This window comes from Procambarus clarkii, chromosome 80 (genome assembly GCF_040958095.1).
Source record: "Procambarus clarkii isolate CNS0578487 chromosome 80, FALCON_Pclarkii_2.0, whole genome shotgun sequence".
NCBI classification, from domain to species: domain Eukaryota; kingdom Metazoa; phylum Arthropoda; class Malacostraca; order Decapoda; family Cambaridae; genus Procambarus; species Procambarus clarkii.
In genome coordinates, this window is record NC_091229.1 from 15,651,618 (window position 1) to 15,679,435 (window position 27,818).

The 27,818-nt window shown below is 48.2% G+C and overlaps 1 protein-coding gene across 1 annotated transcript; it reads left to right on the forward strand.

Moving 5' to 3' along the window:
* On the forward strand, positions 1-26,416 carry LOC138357885 (adenylate cyclase, terminal-differentiation specific-like). Its single transcript, XM_069315049.1, has 4 exons — positions 1-55; positions 21,869-22,107; positions 25,136-25,858; positions 25,913-26,416. Exons 1-4 carry the CDS (start codon positions 1-3, stop codon positions 26,414-26,416), a joined length of 1,521 nt encoding a protein of 506 aa, XP_069171150.1.
* The last annotated feature ends 1,402 nt before the right edge of the window (positions 26,417-27,818 follow it).

Here is a 27,818-nt window from a genome sequence, read left to right on the forward strand (position 1 = left end):
ATGGCTGACCACTCCCTCACGACTGATGCTACTGGCCTACATTGTCCAGATGATAGTAAGTGAAAGAAGGGTCACATTTACTCTAATTTTAATTCTGATAATTAAGTTAATTTATATGAGATGTTTTTATGATGGTAAAGTCCAAAGACTAATGTATTTAAGAATACATTTAGCAGTCTCCGTGGTGTAGTGGTAAGACACTCGCCTGGCGTTCCGCAAGCGCTATGTCATGGGTTCGCATCCTGGCTGGGGAGGATTTACTGAGCGCAATTCCTTAACTGTAGCCTCTGTTTAACGCAACAGTAAAATGTGTACTTGGATGAAAAAACGATTCTTCGCGGCAGGGGATCGTATTCCAGGGACCATAGGATTAAGGACTTGCCCGAAACGCTACGCGTACTAGTGGCTGTACAAGAATGTAACAACTCTTGTATATATCTCAAAAAAAAAAAAAATAATAATTCCCACCATAATAGGTGGTGAATTTATAATAGTATGTGGTAATGATATCCCGTTTTCTATAGACGGGAATTCCACTACAAGTTACATTTTCTATGGGTAACTTGTTTATACAATACAGCAATATTATCTGTCTGTATGATATTATTAAATGGTGTCGGATTTTCCGACAACTGTACTCCCCAGACTGTTACTCCCTAGACTGTACTCCCCAGACTGTTACTCCCTAGACTGTACTCCCCAGACTGTTACTCCCTAGACTGTACTCCCCAGACTGTTACTCCCTAGACTGTACTCCCTAGACTGTACTCTCCAGACTGTACTCCCCAGACTGTACTCCCCAGACTGTTACTCCCTAGACTGTACTCCCCAGACTGTTACTCCCTAGACTGTACTCCCTAGACTGTACTCTCCAGACTGTACTCCCCAGACTGTTACTCCCTAGACTGTTACTCCCTAGACTGTTACTCCCTAGACTGTACTCCCCAGACTGTTACTCCCTAGACTGTTACTCCCTAGACTGTACTCCCCAGACTGTACTCCCCAGACTGTACTCCCCAGACTGTACTCCCCAGACTGTTACTCCCTAGACTGTTACTCCCTAGACTGTACTCCCCAGACTGTACTCCCCAGACTGTACTCCCCAGACTGTTACTCCCTAGACTGTACTCCCCAGACTGTTGCTCCCTAGACTGTTACTCCCCAGACTGTACTCCCCAGACTGTACTCCCCAGACTGTACTCCCCAGACTGTACTCCCCAGACTGTTACTCCCTAGACTGTACTCCCCAGACTGTACTCCCCAGACTGTTACTCCCTAGACTGTTACTCCCTAGACTGTACTCTCCAGACTGTTGTGGGAACCGACCTGTGAGATTTATATTTATTTAATTTATATGAATTTATATAGAATTTATATTTACATTAATTTATATACTTCGATAGCAATTTGTATGATGTTAAGTGGACTGTATTTCTGCAATAATCTCATAATCTCACAAATCGATCCTCTACACATTAGGGGGGTTTATATTAAATTTATATATATATGCAGCCAATCAAACTACAGTATTAGACTACACATTGAAGAGGTTCCTTATCTTATTGTACAGCAGGCCTTAGTCCACCAGGTATAACCAGGATGTAGACACCAAATTATCCTCTTTGAGGTAGCTTCCATCACCCAGTAACTGGTGCACAAAGTCTTGCTTCCTCGTCTTGACCTGTCAAAAGGGCGCTAGCTGTAAAGCCAGAATCCTAATATATGACATCTATATCAGAGAAAACACTGTACAAGGAACCATAAAGACCTGGGCTTAATTATCTTTAGTATGAGGCGATCTCGTGATCTAACCGGCTAACCCTATCTAATGACATTAATGGCCACAAATGATAGATAAATGGGTTTCGGCAGAACACTTAACTTGTATTTGTTGACAGCGTGTTGATGATGGTACACCTTTGGTTTCCATAACACTTCGTCTAAGTAAAATTAACAGGAGCCGAATTGCTCCCATGCCTCTGGTCTAAGTACAATAACAATGGCTGACCACTCCCTCACGACTGATGCTACTGGCCTACATTGTCCAGATGATAGTAAGTGAAAGAAGGGTCACATTTACTCTAATTTTAATTCTGATAATTAAGTTAATTTATATGAGATGTTTTTATGAAGGTAAAGTCCAAAGACTAATGTATTTAAGAATACATTTAGCAGTCTCCGTGGTGTAGTGGTAAGACACTCGCCTGGCGTTCCGCAAGCGCTATGTCATGGGTTCGCATCCTGGCTGGGGAGGATTTACTGAGCGCAATTCCTTAACTGTAGCCTCTGTTTAACGCAACAGTAAAATGTGTACTTGGATGAAAAAACGATTCTTCGTGGCAGGGGATCGTATTCCAGGGACCATAGGATTAAGGACTTGCCCGAAACGCTACGCGTACTAGTGGCTGTACAAGAATGTAACAACTCTTGTATATATCTCAAAAAAAAAAAAATAATAATTCCCACCATAATAGGTGGTGAATTTATAATAGTATGTGGTAATGATATCCCGTTTTCTATAGACGGGAATTCCACTACAAGTTACATTTTCTATGGGTAACTTGTTTATACAATACAGCAATATTATCTGTCTGTATGATATTATTAAATGGTGTCGGATTTTCCGACAACTGTACTCCCCAGACTGTTACTCCCTAGACTGTACTCCCCAGACTGTTACTCCCTAGACTGTACTCCCCAGACTGTTACTCCCTAGACTGTACTCCCCAGACTGTTACTCCCTAGACTGTACTCCCTAGACTGTACTCTCCAGACTGTACTCCCCAGACTGTACTCCCCAGACTGTTACTCCCTAGACTGTACTCTCCAGACTGTACTCCCCAGACTGTACTCCCCAGACTGTTACTCCCCAGACTGTACTCTCCAGACTGTACTCCCCAGACTGTACTCCCCAGACTGTACTCTCCTAGACTGTTACTCCCCAAGTCGCTGCTCCCACAAAAAGCGTATTAGTAACTTCTTTTTTCTGTGTAATCAAATATATTTTCTTTTCAAATATAAATTAATATTGTTCTATTTTAGTGTTTTGTGCATAATGAGAGAGGACAGGTTAAGGTAGATGTTTGGGCCGTGTTTGTAATGGTTGGTGTTAACAGCATGCTCCTCATTCCCGTCTAATATGTGACTGATCCCAAACAGGTTCATACTATTCATACTATAATGAATAATATAAATTGTTTTATAGGTTAGGTTAGGTTGGGTTAGGTTAGGTTATGCTAGGTTAGGTTGGGTTGGGTTATATGTGTTAGTAGTTATTGGTATTTGCAGTACGTGGGTGCAGCATGGAGGTGTGGGCCCAACACAGGTAGGAGCGAAGCTCTGCTTAATAAAATGTAAAAAAGTAATCTACTGAAAACGTATTTGTCATTCCTAGACCTTGAGACGGGCTGCAAGATTAACACACATTTGATCTGTCATGTCTGGATTGTTTCAAGCGTAGGTTATACGTATATGAATGACTTCAGGTGAAAACATACACGAGCTGCCTCGTATGGATGAGGCATGAGGCTGTATGACCAGTGGTATTATACCTCAAGAGACGGTATAAGAGACTCATAAGTATGAGAGAGTATAACGTAGGTGACTCTTCTTGAAACTCATGTTATAGACTCATCAGTCTTCCTCCCTCTCTCCTCACTTGCTCTCAGTCCTACTCCTCCCTCCCTCCCCCTCTACGTCAGGTGAGACTTGGGTGTGTGTGTGTGTGGGGGTGTGTGTGGGGTGTGTGTGTGTGTGAGGTGTGTGGGGTGTGTGTGTAGGTGTGTGGGGGTCGCTGTATAAGGTGAGGAAGTCACCCGCTGACTCACCTCCAGTTTCTTCACCAAGTTTTTTCCTCACTGAGAATTTCTCTCTGAAGATGAGGAAAGATAAGAGATGAGACGCCATCTTGGGGCGGGAGGCTGGAGGAGCACTCGGGGACCTCACAAGGTCCCTGTGTTCCCTTCCCAGCCCTGGTGGTGGGTCTTTACCAGCCCTGGTGGTGGTGGTCTTTACCAGCCCTGGTGGTGGTCTTTACCAGCCCTGGTGGTGGTGGGTCTTTACCAGCCCTGGTGGTGGTGGTCTTTACCAGCCCTGGTGGTGGTGGTGGGTCTTTACCAGCCCTGGTGGTGGTGGTGGGTCTTTACCAGCCCTGGTGGTGGTGGGTCTTTACCAGCCCTGGTGGTGGTGGTCTTTACCAGCCCTGGTGGTGGTGGGTCTTTACCAGCCCTGGTGGTGGTGGTCTTTACCAGCCCTGGTGGTGGTGGTGGGTCTTTACCAGCCCTGGTGGTGGTGGTGGGTCTTTACCAGCCCTGGTGGTGGTGGTGGGTCTTTACCAGCCCTGGTGGTGGTGGTGGGTCTTTACCAGCCCTGGTGGTGGTGGGTCTTTACCAGCCCTGGTGGTGGGTCTTTACCAGCCTTGGTGGTGGTGGTCTTTACCAGCCCTGGTGTTGGTGGTGGTCTTTACCAGCCTTGGTGGTGGTGGGTCTTTACCAGCCCTGGTGGTGGTGGTGGTCTTTACCAGCCCTGGTGGTGGTGGTGGGTCTTTACCAGCCCTGGTGGTGGTGGTGGGTCTTTACCAGCCCTGGTGGTGGTGGTGGTCTTTACCAGCCCTGGTGGTGGTGGTCTTTACCAGCCCTGGTGGTGGTGGTCTTTACCAGCCCTGGTGGTGGTGGTCTTTACCAGCCCTGGTGGTGGTGGTCTTTACCAGCCCTGGTGGTGGTGGTGGTCTTTACCAGCCCTGGTGGTGGTGGGTCTTTACCAGTCCTGGTGGTGGTGGGTCTTTACCAGCCCTGGTGGTGGTGGGTCTTTACCAGCCCTGGTGGTGGTGGTGGTCTTTACCAGCCCTGGTGGTGGTGGTGGTCTTTACCAGCCCTGGTGGTGGTGGGTCTTTACCAGCCCTGGTGGTGGTGGTCTTTACCAGCCCTGGTGGTGGTGGTGGTCTTTACCAGCCCTGGTGGTGGTGGGTCTTTACCAGCCCTGGTGGTGGTGGGTCTTTACCAGCCTTGGTGGTGGTGGGTCTTTACCAGCCCTGGTGGTGGTGGGTCTTTACCAGCCCTGGTGGTGGTGGGTCTTTTCCAGCCCTGGTGGTGGTGGTGGGTCTTTACCAGCCCTGGTGGTGGTGGGTCTTTACCAGCCCTGGTGGTGGTGGGTCTTTACCAGCCCTGGTGGTGGTGGTCTTTACCAGCCCTGGTGGTGGTGGGTCTTTACCAGCCCTGGTGGTGGGTCTTTACCAGCCCTGGTGGTGGGTCTTTATCAGCCCTGGTGGTAGTGGGTCTTTATCAGCCCTGGTGGTGGTGGGTCTTTACCAGCCCTGGTGGTGGTGGATCTTTACCAGCCCTGGTGGTGGTGGTGGGTCTTTATCAGCCCTGGTGGTGGTGGATCTTTACCAGCCCTGGTGGTGGTGGATCTTTACCAGCCCTGGTGGTGGTGGTGGGTCTTTACCAGCCCTGGTGGTAGTGGGTCTTTACCAGCCCTGGTGGTGGTGGTGGGTCTTTACCAGCCCTGGTGGTGGTGGATCTTTACCAGCCCTGGTGGTGGTGGTGGGTCTTTATCAGCCCTGGTGGTGGTGGTGGGTCTTTACCAGCCCTGGTGGTGGTGGATCTTTACCAGCCCTGGTGGTGGTGGTGGGTCTTTACCAGCCCTGGTGGTAGTGGGTCTTTATCAGCCCTGGTGGTGGTGGGTCTTTACCAGCCCTGGTGGTGGTGGATCTTTACCAGCCCTGGTGGTGGTGGTGGGTCTTTATCAGCCCTGGTGGTGGTGGGTCTTTACCAGCCCTGGTGGTGGGTGTTTACCAGCCCTGGCGGTGGTGGGTCTTTACCAGCCCTGGTGGTGGTGGTGGTCTTTACCAGCCCTGGTGGTGGTGGTGGGTCTTTACCAGCCCTGGTGGTGGTGGTGGTCTTTACCAGCCCTGGTGGTGGTGGTGGTCTTTACCAGCCCTGGTGGTAAAGAAACCTAACCCCATCCCAAAGTGAGCTCATAAGTCCTCTAAACTTTACAGTTCCACGTATAATAGATTAGAACACTTTCTTCAACCATTTCTACATTGGAGTAGTCACTCCGTATCCACCCAAACTCATCTATCAATATCTATTACAGAAAGTGAGTGTGTCCACAGTTAAATGTCAGAGGCTTTGGGCTAACCTCTTTCAAATTTTCAAGAGTATATGGGTGGCATAGGCCAGTTGAGGTCGGCCCCAAGTGCCACCTTTTTAGAAATGTCAGCTCATATAATGACCCCCTGCAATTTTCATGACGTCTGAAATCAGGACCTCTTGACCTGACAGCAGGTCAGGTCAAGAGCTTAGGAGATAATGACATTGTCGGATACCTTGTGGCTTTACGAAGCCGCTGGACGTTAGTACGTAGGATCACACGACACGGCGGGACTTCACACGGTCCTCAGGCGGTGTATGAAGCGTCGCACCACAGACAGGTGAAGTTCCCGTTACAGCCCCGCTCCTGTGCCATGTAGGTCCACTACGGGATCACCATAGCCCGTGCTACTTGCTACTGTTCAGAGTGACTGAATGTAATGGGGAGTCTGAAGGCTTCCCCATACTGAGAAAAGTTACATAAAAGCTCTGGTACTGTGGGAAGTAATCTTACCACAATCCAACAGCCTGGTTGACCAGTCCAGCAACGAGGAGGCCTGGTCGAGGACCGGGCCGCAGGGTCACTGGGCCCCGAAATCACCTCAAGGTAGGTAAGGTACCAAGTCTTCACGAAAGTTAGTTCTTGAAGTGCGAACTAGCATAAATAACGGTAGTAGGTCTAAGAGACCCAACAAGCGAGAAGGAATATTCAAACAATTCAATTTCAACAATAAGAGGATTGACTGGGAAAAAATAAATGTAGACCATGCAACCATTCAATGGGAGACGGTCTTAAGCGACAAAACTCCCACACAGGGAATAGCTCAACTGACAGCTGAAGCTTACAAGGTCTGCTTGAAGCACGTGCCTGTGAGGAGGGGCAGAAAGAGGACCACTCTAGAAAGAGAACGCACACGACTGTACAGGAGATGGAAAAAAATAACGGAAATGCTTCGGCAGACACAACTATCACAAGCAAGGAAAATAAGCCTAAACAGGGAGATCGAAGAAATAGAACAAACGTTGAAGCGATCATATGAGTCTGAGGAAATGGAATTGGAACAGAAAGCTATACAAGAGATAAGGAAAAATCCGAAATATTTTTCACATACGCAAAATCAAAATCCAAAACCTCGACCAGTATTGGACCGTTAATTACAAATGAAGGTACGTACACAGAGGACAACAAAGAGATTAGTGAAATTCTAAGAAGCCAGTATGAGGCTATGTTTAGCACACCAATAAACAACATGAAAGTTGATGACCCAGACAGCTTCTTTATGAATGACATTCAAGCTGCAGATAATATAACGGATATTACCACAAACTCGGAAGACTTTGAAAGATAAATTGACAATATGCCTATGCACTCGGCTCCTGGGCCTGACTCATGGAATTCAATATTCATAAAGAAATGTAAAGTACCAGTAGCGAGAGCACTCAGCGTAATATGGAGAAAGAGCCTGGATACAGGGGCGATACCAGCAGCACTTAAATCTGCAGATATATCTCCGTTGCACAAGGGGGGGAGTAAAGCCTTGGCAAAAAATTGTAGGCCAGTTGCACTAACATCACACATAATAAAAGTGTTTGAAAGAGTGATTAGGAATCAAATTTCTAGTTTTATGGAAAACAATGAATTGCACAATCCAGGACAACATGGATTTAGAGCGGGAAGATCCGGTCTGTCACAGTTACTCGACCACTATGACAAAATCACAGAAGCCCTAGAAGAAAAGCAAAATGCAGATATTGTATACACAGACTTTGCAAAGGCGTTCGACAAATGTGACCATGGGGTGATAGCTCACAAAATGAGGTCAATGGAAATAACTGGAAAAGTAGGATGCTGGATACTCAATTTCCTGTCGAACAGAACACAGAGTAACAGTCAATCAGATAAAATCGAGTCCAAGCGATGTAAAAAGCTCTGTACCTCAAGGTACAGTCCTTGCACCGCTACTGTTCCTTATTTTCATATCTGATATAGACAAAAATACACGTCACAGCTTCGTGTCGTCCTTTGCAGATGACACAAAAATCAGCATGAAAATTACCTCTGCTGAAGACATTGAAAAACTACAAGCAGATGTCAACAAAGTTTTCGATTGAGCAGCAGAAAATAACATGATGTTTAACAGTGATAAATTTCAGGTACTCAGGTACGGCAAAAATGAGGATCTGAAACATAATACAGGGTACAATACACAATCGAATCTTCCCATAGTAGAAAAACAGCATGTCAAGGATTTGGGAATAATAATGTCTGATGACCTAACGTTTAGGGAGCATAACCAAGAAAATATCGCGTCAGCCAGAAAAATGATCGGATGAATTACGAGAACTTTCAAATCCAGAGATCCCATCACAATGGTTGTACTCTTAAAGTCACTGGTGTTGTCCCGTCTCGAGTACTGCTCAGTACTCACTTCCCCCTCCAGAGCAGGAGAGATTGCTGAAATTGAGGGAATACAGAGAACATATACGGCGCGCATAGACGAGATAAAACACCTAAATTATTGGGATCGTCTCAAAGCTCTCCAAATGTACTCACTAGAAAGGAGACGAGAGAGATACCAAATAATATACACATGGAAAATACTGGAGGGTCAGGTCCCAAATCTCCACAGTAAAATAACAACGTACTGGAGTGAACGATATGGAAGAAAATGCAAGATTGAACCAGTGAAGAGCAGAGGTGCGATAGGCACAATCAGAGAACACTGTATAAACATCAGAGGTCCGCGGTTGTTCAACGTCCTCCCAGCGACTATAAGAAATATTGCCGGAACAACCGTGGACATCTTCAAGAGAAAACTGGACGGTTTCTAAGAGAAGTTCCGGATCAGCCGGGCTGTGGTGGGTATGTGGGCCTGCGGGCCGCTCCAAGCAACAGCCTGGTGGACCAGACTCACAAGTCGAGCCTGGCCTCGGTCCGGGCTTGGGGAGTAGAAGAACTCCCAGAACCCCATCAACCAGGTATCAACCAGACATTATCTTTCCACACTGTGTATACACACGCTGGGACACCTGTCCAATCATTCACGACTAAAGATCACATTCGCTCCAAAACATCTACCACTTACGGGCTATTCATGCCCGTGCTACCTCTTCGGTGGCTTAATCTTCATCAATCAACTAATCGTCCGGTCAGTACACACGCTGGTACGTAAGGACCCTGTGGTACACTACCCTGTGGTACACTACCTTCGGGTACACAATCTTGGGATCTATTTCGATGGGGGGGTACACGACGCTATTGTTTACTAGGTTCGATGGCATGTTGGCGACTGGAGTGAGTTGAGAGCGTCATCACAATACCAGCAACACGGAACACATAGACAGCAAGCACTGAACTACAGGCCAGTGTCTCTTAACTTGCATGCCATGCAAGCTGATGGAGAAATAAGTAAGTAATTATCAAAAGAAGGCACCAAACCGGGAAGGTTGTGTAGCACCATCATATGTGCGGGATAATCAGGGGGCGCTAATTATCACCAAGGATGCCAATACGAGAACAAAAACGCATAAGGCGAATGATATCAAAAGTATCCGATTCACCTAGAATTCTATCGAGGGACAAGTGACCGCGAGGGGCGGTCGGAAAGCAACACACACGCTCGTCCTGGAAGTCAGGACAATCAACAAGGATATGCACAACTGTAAGAGGAACAACGCAATTTATACAATAAGGAACAGGGCAGCGCTCCATTAAGTGACTGTGGGTTAAGCGGGTATGACCAACCCGCAGCCGTGCCAAAGCAGCTTCCCACCGCCGGTTACGGTGGCAGGAGGAAGGCCACGGGGACACACTACGTTTGAGAGTACACAGCTTGTTACCAACCACAGAGGACCAACAACCCTGCCAACGGGCAAGGATGGAGGAATGATTAACAGCATAAAAGTCGGAATAAGGAATACCTTTACGGAATATGGGACAAGAACGGATAGCTTCCTTAGCGGCAGCATCCGCACGCTCATTTAAAGAAACACCAATATGGCTGGGAACCCAGCACAACTCTACCAATTAAAATTTACTAGACATAAGAAACAGCCAATGTTGAATCTCGATTACCACCGGATGGACAGTATTAAAGGAGCCTAGAGCCATGAGGGCACTACGAGAGTCAACGACAACAACAAAGGAGGATCGACAATGAGAAAGCAAGAGACGGAGAGCATAGAGAATAGCATAAAGTTCTGCTGTGAAGACGCTAGCCTCCGAAGGGCGGCGACACATATAAGTACGGTCAGGAAAAACAACAGAGTATCCCACACAGTAACAGGAGGCTGAACACAAGTTACCATCTGGGAGGTGAAATCCTGCAAGAGTCAAATAGAGAGAAAGATCTGGGGGTCGATATCACACCGAACCTGTCCCCAGAGGCCCACATCAAAAGGATATCATCAGCGGCATATGCTAGACTGGCCAACATACGAACTGCCTTTAGAAACTTGTGTAAGGAATCGTTTAGAACCCTGTATACCACTTATGTCAGACCAATCCTGGAATATGCAGCGCCAGCCTGGAGTCCATACCTAATTAAACACAAGACAAAGTTAGAGAAGATTCGGCGGTATGCCACCAGGCTCGTCCCGGAACTAAGAGGTATGAGCTACGAGGAAAGGCTAAAGGAGCTGAACCTCACATCCCTGGAAAACAGAAGAGTAAGGGGAGACATGATAACCACCTACAAAATTCTCAGGGGAATTAACAGGGTGGACAAAGCCAAACTCTTCAGCACGGGTGGGACACGAACAAGGGGACACAGGTGGAAACTTAGTACCTACATGAGCAACAGAGACGTTAGAAAGAAATTTTTCAGTGTCAGAGTAGTTAACAGATGGAATGCATTAGGCAGTGATGTGGTGGAGGTTGACTCCATACACAGTTTCAAATGTACATATGATAGAGCCCAGTAGGCTCAGGAACCTGTACACCAGATGATAGAGAGTTGAGAGGCGGGACCAAAGAGCTAAAGCTCAACCCCCGCAAGCACAACCAGGTGAGTACAGTCACAACAGCCTCCTGTGTGCGTCACAGTGCGTCTTGGAGACACGCAACAAGTCTCCTGACCTCTATGGAGTCTATTGAACCTCTCTCATCCTTGCCCCTTCCCGGGGTCGAATCCTTCATGTCCCATAAATAAGCAATTTAACTCTGACAAAGGGTTCAGTAGCCTTATCTGAGTCACTACACCTCCAGCCCTCCTCTTTGACGCCCTGTCTGCCTCAGTCCTGTCTCATATCTGGCCACTGATGTGTGGTTCTGGGTCGGCCAGGGGTGGTGGACGGGTCGGCCAAGGGTGGTGGACGGGTCGGCCAGGGGTGATGGACGGGTCGGCCAGGGGTGATGGACGGGTCGGCCAAGGGTGGTGGACGGGTCGGCCAAGGGTGGTGGACGGGTCGGCCAAGGGTGGTGGACGGGTCGGCCAGGGGTGGTGGACGGGTCGGCCAGGGGTGGTGGACGGGTCGGCCAGGGGTGGTGGACGGGTCGGCTAGGGGTGGTGGACGGGTCAGCCAGGAGTGGTGGACGGGTCGGCCAGGGGTGGTGGACGGGTCGGCCAGGGGTGGTGGACGGGTCAGCCAGGGGTGGTGGACGGGTCAGCCAGGAGTGGTGGACGGGTCGGCCAGGGGTGGTGGACGGGTCGGCCAGGGGTGGTGGACGGGTCGGCCAGGGGTGGTGGACGGGTCGGCCAGGGGTGGTGGACGGGTCAGCCAGGAGTGGTGGACGGGTCGGCCAGGGGTGGTGGACGGGTCAGCCAGGAGTGGTGGACGGGTCGGCCAGGGGTGGTGGACGGGTCGGCCAGGGGTGGTGGACGGGTCGGCCAGGGGTGGTGGACGGGTCGGCCAGAGGTGGTGGACGGGTCGGCCAGGGGTGGTGGACGGGTCGGCCAGGGCTGGTGGACGGGTCGGCCAGGGGTGGTGGACGGGTCAGCCAGGGGTGGTGGACGGGTCGGCCAGGGGTGGTGGACGGGTCAGCCAGGGGTGGTGGACGGGTCGGCCAAGGGTGGTGGACGGGTCGGCCAAGGGTGGTGGACGGGTCAGCCAGGAGTGGTGGACGGGTCAGCCAGGGGTGGTGGACGGGTCAGCCAGGAGTGGTGGACGGGTCGGCCAGGGGTGGTGGACGGGTCGGCCAGGGGTGGTGGACGGGTCGGCCAGGGGTGGTGGACGGGTCAGCCAGAGGTGGTGGACGGGTCAGCCAGGAGTGGTGGACGGGTCGGCCAGGGGTGGTGGACGGGTCGGCCAGGGGTGGTGGACGGGTCGGCCAGGGGTGGTGGACGGGTCGGCCAGGGGTGGTGGACGGGTCGGCCAGGGGTGGTGGACGGGTCGGCTAGGGGTGGTGGACGGGTCAGCCAGGAGTGGTGGACGGGTCGGCCAGGGGTGGTGGACGGGTCGGCCAGGGGTGGTGGACGGGTCGGCCAAGGGTGGTGGACGGGTCGGCCAAGGGTGGTGGACGGGTCGGCCAAGGGTGGTGGACGGGTCGGCCAGGGGTGGTGGACGGGTCGGCCAGGGGTGGTGGACCGGTCGGCCGGGGGTGGTGGACGGGTCAGCCAAGGGTGGTGGACGGGTCGGCCAAGGGTGGTGGACGGTTCGGCCAGGGGTGATGGACGGGTCGGCCAAGGGTGGTGGACGGGTCGGCCAGGGGTGATGGACAGGTCGGCCAGGGGTGATGGACGGGTCGGCCAAGGGTGGTGGACGGGTCGGCCAAGGGTGGTGGACGGGTCGGCCAAGGGTGGTGGACGGGTCGGCCAAGGGTGGTGGACGGGTCGGCCAGGGGTGGTGGACGGGTGGCCAGGGGTGGTGGACGGGTCGGCCAGGGGTGGTGGACGGGTCAGCCAGGGGTGGTGGATGGGTCGGCCAGGGGTGATAGTATATAGAATGGAAGTTTGAAATTGAATTGCTTTATAAAAATGAAGAATACTAATGAGTCTATATCAGAGAAAGTTTACCTGTCTCTGTCTGTCTGTCCAAGGTGGAGGCCAGACGCTCACGGCCAGCCTCACTCAATTTTGCGAAAGAAAATGGTCTGAGATAAGGAACAGACATAGACCGACCTCGACTAGCCCAAGTTAAATAAAATACTTCAAGCAATATTAATATTTACAAAGAATCCTGTGCGAATTTCAAAGTCAAGAGTGAAATATTTGGTGTGTTTCCCATAGAATTTTCAATGCTTTATAATACTTTTTCTCGAGCAAAAATGCCTACAATCTCATTAAACTTAACATTTCTTTTAAGTGCAATCTACCTGTCTCTGATATTCCTCTTTATCTGTACCCCACCATTCAAGTATCATACACACCTGTCACCAAGAAAGGTAATGAGAATCTTGCTCTTCTCAAAGCTGTCACTCTTGAAACAATTGCCTCCTCCATCGAGAGTTTAAGATCTCACGAGCACTGTGTCTACACCGACAGCTCAGTCCAATCCTCTACTGGACGGACTGCAGCGGCATGTAGGTTTTATAGAAATAATATTTGCACAAAGACTGTCAGTGTCAGGTTAAACAACTGGCTGACCTCCACACAAGCAGAACTAGCAGCACTACACCTAGCTACCAGTACATTAAAAAACATTGGAGGAGGAATAATATTCTGTGATTCAAAGTCTGCTCTTCAAACGAAAACTTCTCCTGGAAGATCGACAGCATGAACGTCATACTACCAATTATAAATGACCTAATCGCTGCACAGAGTAAAGGGTCTCGAATCTCCTTTGTATGGATACCTTCACACATAAATATAACCCATCATAATGAGACAGACATTGCTGCTAAATTAGCGTGTAACAAGGATGAAGTTGAATTAGATCTAGGTATCCCCATCTCTGCTGTCAAAACTATATTGGTCCAAACACTCAGGTCTGATAGGAAAGAAATTACAGCCTCCCAACGACCTGAAAGCACTGATGAACAAATCCACAAGGGCCGTGACGAGGATTCGAACCTGCGTCCGAGAGCATCCCAGACGCTGCCTTAATCGACTGAGCTTAATAGACTTAAGACAGCGTCTGGGATGCTCTCGGACGCAGGTTCGAATCCTCGCCATGGCCCTTGTGGATTTGTTCATTTGATGCATCACGCAATTGTGATTTCTGTGTGTACTGAAAGCACTAGTATTAAAAGCTATGAGTTGTTCAGAACTGAAACCTATATCTATGGGCAGCACAAAACGTCGACCAGACTGTGCGACACAGTGGTTGTCAGGATCAGGTTGGGTTACCGTTACCTGTGGCAGGTGGCTACCGTTACCTGTGGCAGGTGGCTACCGTTACCTGTGGCAGGTGGCTACCGTTACCTGTGGCAGGTGGCTACCGTTACCTGTGGCAGGTGGCTACCGTTATCTATGGAAGGTGGCTACCGTTACCTGTGGCAGGTGGCTACCGTTACCTGTGGCAGGTGGCTACCGTTACCTGTGGCAGGTGGCTACCGTTACCTGTGGCAGGTGGCTACCGTTACCTGTGGCAGGTGGCTACCGTTACCTGTGGCAGGTGGCTACCGTTACCTGTGGCAGGTGGCTACCGTTACCTGTGGCAGGTGGCTACCGTTACCTGTGGCAGGTGGCTACCGTTACCTGTGGCAGGTGGCTACCGTTACCTGTGGCAGGTGGCTACCGTTACCTGTGGCAGGTGGCTACTGTTACCTGTGGCAGGTGGCTACTGTTACCTGTGGCAGGTGGCTACCGTTACCTGTGGCAGGTGGCTACCGTTACCTGTGGCAGGTGGCTACCGTTACCTGTGGCAGGTGGCTACCGTTACCTGTGGCAGGTGGCTACCGTTACCTGTGGCAGGTGGCTACCGTTACCTGTGGCAGGTGTCTACCGTTACCTGTGGCAGGTGGCTACCGTTACCTGTGGCAGGTGGCTACCGTTACCTGTGGCAGGTGGCTACCGTTACCTGTGGCAGGTGTCTACCGTTACCTGTGGCAGGTGGCTACAGGTGACGGGTCTCCCAATCCTAAGCACTCCAGGTGCAAACTCTGTGAGCAGGAACCGGCATGATCTCCCACACTACATCACTGAATGCCCAGTTATTAGACCTTTCAGACCAGTTGGCGTGAGGTACCTGGAGCTTTGCAATTACTTTATTACCTCTCGTGTTCTTGAAGATATCCTCATAATGCACCCAGAGTCTGCCAGTGCAGACTACTGAACATATGGCCCTGTATGACTAACATCCTGTGTGATGGGGACTTTTAGCATCACGTAGCTAGCTTTGTGACACACACTGTACTCCCCTTCATATAGTCTAGGGCAGCTGCACAAATGCACATGTATCTAATGTATTAATAAAAAAAATACATTTTCGCAGAGAAGGGGAAAAGAGTGAAGGGCGTTTGTGGAAGGACAAAGAGGGGAAAAGGGGTTAAAGACTCAAGTGCAGCCACTTACCCCTTTGATTTTATAATATATTAAATATATATATATATATATATATATATATAGAGAGAGAGAGAGAGAGAGAGAGAGAGAGAGAGAGAGAGAGAGAGAGAGAGAGAGAGAGAGAGAGAGAGAGAGAGAGAGAGAGAGAGAGAGAGAGAGAAAGAGAGAGAGAGAGAGAGAGAGAGAGAGAGAGAGAGAGAGAGAGAGAAAGAAAGAGAGAGAGAGAGAGAGAGAGAGAGAGAGAGAGAGAGAGAGAAAGAAAGAGAGAGAGAGAGAGAGAGAGAGAGAGAGAGAGAGAGAGAGAGAGAGAGAGAGAGAGAGAGAGAGAGAGAGAGAGAGAGAGAGAGTATAACATACAAGATACTGAGGGAAACTGACCAGGTGGAGAAGGTCAGTGGATCTCAAGTGAGAGTAAACTGGCATGGGCAACAGGTCAATTATAACGCAAGAGGTGAAGCAAGGTCAGGAGGCGGAGGTGAAGTGCTTCACCTCACTCCTCTCTAGTCACTCATGGGCGAGTATATCCTCCTGCACACACACACACACACACACACACACACACACACACACACACACACACACACACACACACACACACACACACACACACATAGATTCACAGAAAATGAAAAGGAAATGTGTGAAACAGTAAACGAAAAGTTACAAAGTGTGTTTGTACAAAATGAAATCTTCAGGGAACCAGACACAATAAGAATTCCAGAGAACAACATAGAGCATATAGAGGTGTCTAAGACGAAGTGGAAAAAATGCTCAAGGAGCTAAATAAGAACAAAGCAGTTGGTCCAGATGGAGTTTCACCATGGGTTCTGAGAGAATGTGCACCTGAGCTCAGCATTCCACTTCAACTGATTTTTCAGGCATCCCTGTTTACAGGAGTTGTAGCTGATATGTGGAAAAAGGCTAACATAGTTCCAATCTACAAAAGTGGAAGCAGGGAAGACCCCCCTTAATTATAGACCTGTATCATTGACAAGTGTAATAGTCAAAATATTGGAAAAATAATTAAAACTAAATGGGTAGAACACCTGGAGAGAAATTATATAATATCAGACAGACAGTATGGTTTTCGATCTGGAAGATTCTGTGTATCGAATTTACTCAGTTTCTATGATCGAGCAACAGAGATATTACAGGAAAGAGATGGTTGGGTTGACTGCATCTATCTGGACCTTTAAAATGCTTTCGACAGACTTCCACATAAGAGGTTGTTCTGGAAACTGAAAATATTGGAGGGGTGACAGGTAAGCTTCTAACATGAATGTGAAAATTTTCTGACTGATAGAAAAATGAGGGCTGTGATCAGAGGCAATGTATCGGACTGGAGAAATGTCACAAGTGGAGTACCACAGGGTTCAGTTCTTGCACCAGTGATGTTTATTGTCTACATAAATGATCTACTAGTTGGTATACAGAATTATATGAACATGTTTGCTGATGATGCTAAGATAATAGGAAGGATAAGAAACTTAGATGATTGTCATGCCCTTCAAGAAGACCTGGACAAAATAAGTATATGGAGCACCACTTGGCAAATGGAATTTAATGTTAATAAATGCCATGTTATGGAATGTGGAATAGGAGAACATAGACCCCACACAACCTATATATTATGTGAGAAATCTTTAAAGAATTCTGATAAAGAAAGAGATCTAGAGGTGGTTCTAGATAGAAAACTATCACCTGAGGACCACATAAAGAATATTGTGCGAGGAGCCTATGCCACGCTTTCTAACTTCAGAATTGCATTTAAATACATGGATGGCGATATACTAAAGAAATTGTTCATGACTTTTGTTAGGCCAAAGCTAGAATATGCAGCGGTTGTGTGGTGCCCATATCTTAAGAAGCACATCAACAAACTGGAAAAGGTGCAAAGACATGCTACTAAGTGGCTCCCAGAACTGAAGGGCAAGAGCTACGAGGAGAGGTTAGAGGCATTAAATATGCCAAAACTAGAAGACAATAAAAAGAGGCGATATGATCACTACATACAAAATAGTAACAGGAATTGATAAAATTGATAAGGAATATTTCCTGAGACCTGGAACTTTAAGAAGAAGAGGTCATAGATATAAACTAGCTAAACACAGATACTGAAGAAATATATGAAAATTCACTTTCGCAAACAGAGTGGTAGACGGTTGGAACAAGTTAGGTGAGAAGGTGGTGGAGGCCAAGACCGTCAGTAGTTTCAAAGCGTTATATGACAAAGAGTGCTGCGAAGACGGGACACCACGAGCGTAGCTCTCATCCTGTAACTACACTTAGGTAATTACACACACACACACAAGAACAACAACAACAACAACAGCCCCAGCTCCCAGGGAGCCAGTGAGAGGGAGGAAGTGATATTAGCCATGATAAGGAGGACCTGTTCCCTCCAGCTCCAGTTACCTGAGGGAGGGATGACACTGACCTCCACCACCACTTCTCTTTCACAACTACTTCGTGTTACTGCTTTCACTGCTGCTGCTGCTGCTACCTGCTCCTGCTGTGCTACCTGTTGCTGCTGTTGTAACAGCACCACGTTCACCAACAAGGAAGAAAGTAGGGAAGAGGAATTGCAGCAATATCGGCAGCAGCAGCAGGAGCAGGAGGAAGGACCTTACCTTGAGGTTACCTTCAGGTGCTTCCTGGGCTTAGTGTTCCCGGGGCCCGGTCGTCGACCAGGCCTCCTGGTTGCCGGACTGATCAACCAGGCTGTTGGACGCGGCTGCTCGCAGCCTGACGTATGAGTCACAGCCTGGTTGATCAGGTATCCTTTGGAGGTGCTTATCCAGTTCTCTCTTGAACACTGTGAGGGGTCGGCCAGTTATGTCACTTATGTGTAGTGGAAGCGTGTTGAACAGTCTCGGGCCTCTGATGTTGATAGTTCTCTCTTGAACACTGTGAGGGGTCGGCCAGTTATGTCCCTTATGTGTAGTGGAAGCGTGTTGAACAGTCTCGGGCCTCTGATGTTGATAGTTCTCTCTTGAACACTGTGAGGGGTCGGCCAGTTATGTCCCTTATGTGTAGTGGAAGCGTGTTGAACAGTCTCGGGCCTCTGATGTTGATAGAGTTCTCTCTTGAACACTGTGAGGGGTCGGTCAGTTATGCCCCTTATGTGTAGTGGAAGCGTGTTGAACAGTCTCGGGCCTCTGATGTTGATAGAGTTCTCTCTCAGAGTACCTGTTGCACCTCTGCTTTTCAACGGAGGTATTCTGTATTATTCTCATGTGATGTTATTTCTGTGTGCAGGTTTGGGACCAGCCCCTCTAATATTTTCCACGTGTAAATTATTATGTATCTCTCCCGCCTGCGCTCAAGGGAATACAGATTTAGGCTCTTTAGTCGGTCCCAGTAATTTAGATGTTTTACTGAGTGGATTCTAGCAGTAAAGGATCTCTGCACGCTCTCCAGGTCGGCAATTTCTCCAGCTTTGAAAGGGGCTGTCATTGTGCAGCAGTACTCCACTCTAGAGAGCACAAGCGTTTTGAAAAGTATCATCATCGGTATAGCATCTCTAGTGTGAAAAGTTCTTGTTATCCAACCTGTCAATTTTCTTGCAGTTGTGACGGCTACTTTATTGTGTTCTTTAAAGGTAAGGTCTTCCGACATCAGTACACCCAGGTCCTTTACATTGCCTTTACGTTCTATGTTATGATTTGCCTGAGTTTTGTACGTGGTTTCCGTTTTTATATTTTCATTTTTTCCGTAGCGCATTTATGAGCTGGAACTTATCTTCGTTAAACACCATATTAATTTCTGTAGCCCATAGAAATACCTGATCTACATCTGATTGGAGGTTTGCCGTGTCCTCTATGTTGCCAACTCTCATGAAAATCCTAGTGTCATCTGCAAAGGATGATACAGTGCTGTAGGTTGTGTTCTTGTCTATGTCCGATATGAGGATGAGAAAAAGTACTGGAGCAAGCACAGTACCCTGGGGGACTGAGCTCTTCACGGTTGATGGGCTGGATTTTATTTTGTTGACTATTACACATTGGGTTCTGTTAGTCAGGAAATTGTAGCTTCATCTGCCTATTTTTCCGGTAATTCCTTTTGAACGCATTTTATGTGCAATAACGCCATGGTCACATTTATCAAATGCTTTTGCGAAATCTGTGTAAATTACATCAGCGTTTTGTTTGTCTTCCATAGCATCTAATGCCATATCTTAGTTGTCCAGCAACTGCGACAGGCAAGAGCGCCCTGTTCTGAAACCATGTTGTCCGGGGTTATGGAGATGCTGTGATTCCATGTATTTTGTGATCTTACTTCTTAGCACTCTCTCAAAAATATTTATGATGTGCGATGTTAGTACTATCGGTCTGTAATTTTTTGCCTCTGCCTTATTTCCTCCTTTATGGAGTGGTGCTATCTCTGCTGTTTTTAGTATATCAGGAATAACGCCAGTATCTAGGCTTTGTCTCCACAGAATGTGAAGGGCCTGCAATAGTGATTTTTTACATTTCTTGATGAATATGGAGTTCCAAGAATCCGGGCCTGGTGCAGAGTGCATAGGCATACTGTTTATGGCTTCTTCAAAATCCAGTGGGGATAGGATGACGTCTGATATATGATTTGATGTTGGTATCATATCCATGAAAAATTCATTTGGGTTATCAATCTTTAGTGCGTTCAGTGGCTCGCTGAAAACAGAGTCGTACTGCTTCCTCAGTAACTCGCTTATTTCTTTGTTGTCATCGGTGAAAGTTCCATCTCCCTTTCGCAGGGGCCCGATACTAGATGTGGTTTTTTATCTTGATTTTGCATAGGAGAAAAAATATTTCGGATTTCTCTCTATTTCACTGATGGCCTTTTGCTCTCTTTGCCTCTCCTGGGTTTTGTATGATTCTTGTAGCTTCTGTTCAATTGTTTCTATTTCTCTATCCAACCTTCTTCGCCGTTCTTGAGATAGGGTGCGACTCTCAAGTTGCTCCACAATTCGTTTTCTTCGCCTATAGAGGGAACGACGGTCCCGTTCCAATCTGCATATCTTCCTCTTTTTTCTTAGGGGTATGCGGTTTGAACATATTTCTAGTGCTACTGAGCTTATTTTTTCCAGGCACTGGTTCAGGTTTGCATTTTCTAGCTGTTCTTCCCAGTTTATTTCTGTGAAGTCCTGGTTTATTTGCTCCCAGTTTATCTGTTTATTATTGAAGTTGAATTTGCTGAAATCTCCTCCACCGGGAATCTGGACTGGTTTTGAAGGTCTATTCCCACTGCTTGTCAGAACTTCAATTAAGTTATGATCTGAGTAACAGGTATTTGTAATCATTATGTTCCTGATCAATTCAGCATTATTAGAGAAAATGAGGTCCAGCGTGTTCTCCTTCCTAGTTGGTTCTACTATTTGCTGGTTTAAGGCAAACCTATCGCACATCCGTAGCAGGTCATTTGCATGTGCCTGTTCATTTAGGCTACTTCTTGGTATTCTTTCTGATATTACTGTATTAGCCAGGTGCTTCCATTTCAGGTGCCGTAGGTTGAAGTCCCCAAGCAGGATGATGTTCGGAGCTGGATTTGTGAGGTTTTCCAAGCAGTGTTCTGTTTTCATTAGTTGGTCTTTAAACTGCTGAGGGTTTGTCTCCAGTGACTTATATACAAGGACAATAACTACATTTAGGATCTCTATTTTGATTATCAGCACTTCCACTATATCATTTGAGGTGTTTATCAGCTCAGTACAGATGAGTGTGTCTTTGATGTAGAGGCTGACCCCACCCTGAAGCCGGTGTTTCCTATCACATCTGAAAAGATTGTACTCTGAGATCCATATTTCACCATTAAGGTAGTCCTTTGTGTGAGTTTCCGTTAGGGCTGCAAACACTGCATTTGCCTCATGAAGGAGACCATCTATAAAGTGAACTTTGTTGGATTTGCGTGTTTTTATACCCTGGATGTTGGCAAATATAAATGATGTTATCGTGTTAGTGGAAGTGCTGGATGCTTTAATTGGTGTTAATATCTGAGGCTCTGGTAAGGAGGGCACTGTGTTTGTGTCCTCTACAGCATTTGACCGAGTTGGTGGTAGAGTCTGGTCATTTTTAGCCATTCTTCTCCTCCTCCTCTTGCTAAAAAATTATCCCGGTCGATGGAGTAGTGGCTGTTTTCATAGTGGTAGTCTGTCGGTTTTATTCGCCTGGTACCTCTTATATGAAAAGCTGGACATTCAGCACTCTTTCCTGTCCAAAGAGTTCTTGCAAATTTCTGGGTGAAATAATTCACAGCTTTTGGTACATTTACCTGTATTGAGGAGGTTTCTGCACTTTCTAGGGTGATCGTACTTACATGTTCCATTTGTTCTTCCCGATATCCCATGTTTACAGGTAGCCCATTTGTAATACCAACAGATTTTGGGGCCTTCTTTTGTTTGTTTCCCTTTGCCAGGGACCGCACTCTGCTGCGGCGTCCCCGACACTGTGCTCTGCTCCGGTGCCCCCAACTCGGCGCTCTGCTCCGGCGCCGCTACCGCACTCTGCTGCGGCGTCCCCGACACTGTGCTCTGCTCCGGTGCCCCCAACTCGGCGCTCTGCTTCGGCGCCGCTGCCACCGAGCTCTGTGCCACATTTGGTTGTACCTTGGTGTCATGTACAGTTTGTCTGAAGACATTAGAAATTGCTATGCAGGCATTTATTAGTGATTCTCTGTTTTAGGCGGGAGTTTAATCCAGGATTTCCATCATCTTCAAAAAAGTTACATCATCCTTTTTGCAGAGTCAGTACACAGAGTGGTCACTGGGACCATTACTCCTTGGATTGTTAGTCATGTTGGCACATTTTTTGTGTATGGCTGCTGAACAGAGTTGGCATTGAAAGCTCTGTTGGTAATCTACCTTCATGTTGCATTCTTTGCACGTTTTTATCAAAGACATTTTTGTGGTGGTGGTCTTACAAGGTGGGGTGTTGACCGGTGGGGGGGTTGACCGTGGGTGTTGGCCGTGGGTGCTGGCCGTGGGTGCTGGCCGTGGGTGTTGACCGGTGGGGGTGTTGACCGTGGGTGTTGACCGTGGGTGCTGGCCGTGGGTGTTTACCAACTTGAGATAGGCCTGCAACCCAGCACGCAATAAACATCATCTACGACGCCGTAAGCTCAATTCGCAAGCAAAAACAGGTAGCTTTGATTGCGACGAGGGACGTACACAAGGCCTTCGACAGCCTGTGGCACGATGGTCTGGTGTATAAATTAGCAGACTTACCAGCGCAAAACTGGACCCTCCTCAGGCTGATCAGAAATTTCCTTAAGAATAGGCGTTACCCCCAGCTTCAAGGCAAAAGAGGCCGCAGCCTTCACCCCAACAGCTGGAGTCCCCCAAGGATCATGCTTGAGCCCGGTTCTCTTCAACATCTTTGTAAACGACCTGCCCCAACCAGAGTATAGGGACACCATTATCGTGCAATTTGCGGACGACGTAACACACGTAATAACATCTAACCCTAGCAGCCAAGCGGCCAAGCACGCAACTGTAACCCGTAAGGCAAACGTAGAACTAGCCAGGACTGCTAACTGGGAAAGGAAATGGAGGATCACCACTAACCCAGAAAAGATCCAATTAAGCACTGTCGGCTGTATGGCCTTCTCAATCGAAAATGAGGGGGGGGGGGATAAGAATCAGGGGTGAACCCCTGTAGGGGGGCCTCGTAACCTGGTGGATAGCGCGCAGGACTCGTAATTCTGTGGCGCGGGTTCGATTCCCGCACGAGGCAGAAACAAATGGGCAAAGTTTCTTTCACCCTGAATGCCCCTGTTACCTAGCAGTAAATAGGTACCTGGGAGTTAGTCAACTGTCACGGGCTGCTTCCTGGGGGTGGAGGCCTGGTCGAGGACCGGGCCGCGGGGACACTAAAAAGCCCCGAAATCATGTCAAGATCATCTCAAGATAACCCATAGCCATCTCAAACTCCAACACAGTGCTCGGTTACAACTTCAACAGGCTACTCAACTCCTCCCAGTACGTATCCCAGAAGACAGCGATGGCCCGGGGCTCACTGGCGAGGCTCTTCCGTTTCAAGCAAGCCCCATCCCACGTCAAGCTCCACCTGTACAGCATGATCATAAGGCCTAGCCTGGAATACCCTTACGTCCCCCTGAACCTCACCAACAACACCAACATGCTGAAGATCCAACGAGTACAAAACAAAGCACTTCGCTTTGCAGCGGGCCTGACTCTGAGGGACAGGGTAAGAACTGACCTGATCCATGAGACGCTCAACATGAAGCCAATGAACACCAGGCTCAGCTACCTGGCCAGAAGACAGTTGTACCGCATGAAGAACATGTATGTCCCAGACCCCGAAGATCCCTTCGTAGCAGAAAACATCACCAGCGACTACGAGATCCACGAACCACCACACACAACCACAAGAATCACTCTCCAACAGTAAGTGATCAGACACATCCGTGATGAGGCCTTCCCAAGACCTCAGATACTAAGCGGCCTGCCAGACCACCCAGATGAGTGGCCCATCCCGGACTCGATCTACACCAAATGAAGAATAAAGAAGAAGACAAAAATAATAAACAAATAAATAAAAAAAAAATAAAAAAAAAAATAAATAAAACTCCTACAAAAAAAATATAAAACCAAAAAACCATTTGTGGTGGCGTCAGAAGTGTAACTACCCTGATGTTGCTAAGATTAGCCTCCTTCAGCCAACTCCATCGGCTCTAGTGCTTTAGGACACCAACAAGGGCACAAACACTAGCCCCCCCCCCCCCAGCCAATGTACTGACAACCCAACATAACACATATGCAAACTAAGGACACATACACATATGTCAACCCATGGTGGACAGGCCACCAAACTTTCAAACCTCCTCTCTCTCTACACCCGCATCCTCTTCCTGAATTTCATCTCCCCATCCCCCTACCTCTCCCATCCTTTCCATTCCCTATGGACACCAAAGCGAAAAGCCTGCAGGAGGCTGTATGGACGGTCAGTGTTGCTACCACGTGTCGCACTCTTAATTTGTTCTGTTCACTTGTTAGATTACATTACTTGCATTTTCCCACTAGTTATCTTACAGCGGAGGCGTCTAGTTTCTGTGTCTGGGCACTAGTTACCTGAGTACGTTACACTATTTGAAAAAATACACACACAGAGGGTACTGGGGTGGGCCTACCTCCAAGTGGCCCTTGTTTACATACACACGACGGAATTATTTTGTGTATAAATTGTTCACTTGATATTAAAATATGTTATCTAATTTTTTTTTATAATAGACACAGGTTTTGCACAGAGAGCTTAGCACTATGGACACTGATTACTTGATGTATCAATAGCGAGGGATGTGATATATTGACGACTTGGCAACTATCGCCTAAGGCCTCCTGGCACCACGAGGGCAGGCCTTCACTACACACGAATTTCACTTATTTTTCCTTGAACACAAACGGTCGGATGGTAATCACTATGATATATTGCTTAATATGTTGAGACACACTTTAAAAGTTATCTGACTGTGTTTAGTTCCTGTATCACTGAAATGTCCCTAGTTATATATTGTTTTCCGCGGAGCTCGCACCGCGTGGCCCTTCCCCTCTCACACCCAGAACACGACAGTAATATCGGCAGCAGCAGCAGCAGCAGGAGGATGAAAGACAGCAATATCAGCAGCAGCAGCAGGAGCTAGGAGGAAAGACAGCAATATCAGCAGCAGCAGCAGGAGGAGGAAAGACAGCAATATCGGCAGCAGGAGGAAGGACAGCAATATCAGCAGCAGCAGCAGCAGCAGGAGGAAGCACAGCAATATCAGCAGCAGCAGCAGGAGGAAGCACAGCAATATCGGCAGCAGCAGCAGGAGGAGGAAGGACAGCAATATCAGCAGCAGCAGCAGGAGGAGGAAAGACAGCAATATCAGCAGCAGCAGCAGGAGGAGGAAAGACAGCAATATCAGCAGCAGCAGCAGGAGGAAGCACAGCAATATCCGCAGCAGCAGCAGGAGGAGGAAAGACAGCAATATCAGCAGCAGCAGCAGGAGGAGGAAAGACAGCAATATCAGCAGCAGCAGCAGGAGGAAGCACAACAATATCGGCAGCAGCAGCAGCAGCAGGAGGAAGCACAGCAATATCAGCAGCAGCAGCAGGAGGAAGCACAGCAATATCAGCAGCAGCAGCAGGAGGAGGAAAGACAGCAATATCAGCAGCAGCAGCAGCAGGAGGAGGAAAGACAGCAATATCGGCAGCAGCAGCAGGAGGAGGAAAGACAGCAATATCAGCAGCAGCAGCAGGAGGAAGCACAGCAATATCAGCAGCAGCAGCAGGAGGAAGCACAGCAATATCAGCAGCAGCAGCAGGAGGAGGAAAGACAGCAATATCGGCAGCAGCAGCAGCAGCAGGAGGAGGAAAGACAGCAATATCAGCAGCAGCAGCAGGAGGAAGCACAGCAATATCAGCAGCAGCAGCAGGAGGAGGAAAGACAGCAATATCAGCAGCAGCAGCAGCAGGAGGAAAGACAGCAATATCAGCAGCAGCAGCAGGAGGAAGCACAGCAATATCGGCAGCAGCAGCAGCAGCAGGAGGAAGCACAGCAATATCAGCAGCAGCAGCAGGAGGAAGCACAGCAATATCAGCAGCAGCAGCAGGAGGAGGAAAGACAGCAATATCAGCAGCAGCAGCAGGAGGAGGAAAGACAGCAATATCGGCAGCAGCAGCAGGAGGAGGAAAGACAGCAATATCAGCAGCAGCAGCAGGAGGAAGCACAGCAATATCGGCAGCAGCAGCAGCAGGAGGAGGAGGAAAGACAGCAATATCAGCAGCAGCAGCAGGAGGAAGCACAGCAATATCGGCAGCAGCAGCAGGAGGAGGAAGCACAGCAATATCAGCAGCAGCAGCAGGAGGAGGAAGCACAGCAATATCAGCAGCAGCAGCAGGAGGAGGAAGCACAGCAATATCAGCAGCAGCAGCAGCAGCAGGAGGAAGCACAGCAATATCGGTAGCAGCAGCAGGAGGAGGAAGCACAGCAATATCGGCAGCAGCAGGAGGAGCAGCAGCAGAAGTGTTTTCCGACAATATTCTCCTAAACACAACCTCACCACCACCATGAAGAGACCAACAGCATGAAGAAGTCTGGTGTGACTGTGACGATCAGTAATCACCCCGCCGGGTGCCTGAACCACGCTCCGAAGGCTCGCTCCCAACTGCTGTATTATCCCTATATTTACAACCCTCACTCCTTCCCAGCCCTCCCTCCCACAGCTGGCTAGTACATATGCCCACCAATAGACAGCTTGCAACCCTTCCACTGATCATTTTCTGGCCGGGGTTCTAAGCTTGCGCCCTCTGGCTTAGAGGAGGGAAGTCAGGCTATGACCAAGACAGTTCGTCATCAGATAATAACATCTACCTAACCTAACCTAACCTAACCTAACCGAACCTAACCTGACTTAACCTAACCTGACCTAACCTAACCTTACCTTACCTAATCAACCTAACCTAACCTAACCTAACGTATCGTAAAATGCCTCTGCCCCCAGTTCCTTACTATAATCCGACGGTACGAGGTAAAAATTTGAGTCTTGATGAAGAAATTAATTCTCTGTGCAGGTCTCTACACTGGTTCACGTCCCCGTGGTCGCTGATGGAAGATGCGCCAACTATTTCTGTTCCGTCCGGGATTCGAACCCGGTTTCAATCGAATTCTCGATTGTGCGTCGAGAACGAAGCCGACTGTACTACCGGGACCCTTAATGATATAAAAGCCCATATTAATGAAAAACGGTTTACACACGACTCACAACTGCTGACGTTCGAACACTTCCGGAACAAGTGCTTCACTGACGACTTTAGTTCGAACCACAACGCTGTAAATGCTTCACCCACGTACTACAAATACAAATAATCGCCAACAGAACCTATAAACACCTAATCTCACTTATGCCTAACTATAAACAACTTTAATATTTATAAAATAAACCTATTTTTAATGCACGATGCTTTAAAATTTAGGAATGAGTCTTAGGAGACGGCCGCAGCTTTAACGAGCCTGGCAAGAGGACGTGTCGAGACACCACTCGGTGCACCAATACCGTGACCACTCCGACATCAATTGTCTAAAAATGGTGGGAGATCTTGGGGCCCGCTGCCACCCATCACCCGGCAACACTCGTGGCATATATTAATAATAATAATTGATTATTATTGGGCTCAGTTATTTCATAAATTCCTTGAACATGCTAGGATCGCACCCAGTTTCATGTGTAACAAGCCAATTGTATAACTGTAAAGTCTAACGACCCCCTCAAAGGACTCGAACCTGGGTGAACAAGATGCAGATAAGAGCGATACGAAACTGCTGTAAGATAGGTGACATCTGCCCAGCACAGCTACACACACAATACA

What these genes read in the sequence shown, in the direction of transcription:
- LOC138357885 (XM_069315049.1), top strand. Translation starts at nt 1, where the DNA reads ATGGCTGACCACTCCCTCACGACTGATGCTACTGGCCTACATTGTCCA. An exon ending in CCTACATTGTCCAGATGATA is followed by an intron (nt 56 to 21,868) that starts GTAAGTGAAAGA and finishes TCCCTTTGCCAG; the next exon opens with GGACCGCACTCTGCTGCGGC. An exon ending in AGCAGCAGCAGCAGGAGGAA is followed by an intron (nt 25,859 to 25,912) that starts GCACAGCAATAT and finishes CAATATCAGCAG; the next exon opens with CAGCAGCAGCAGGAGGAAAG.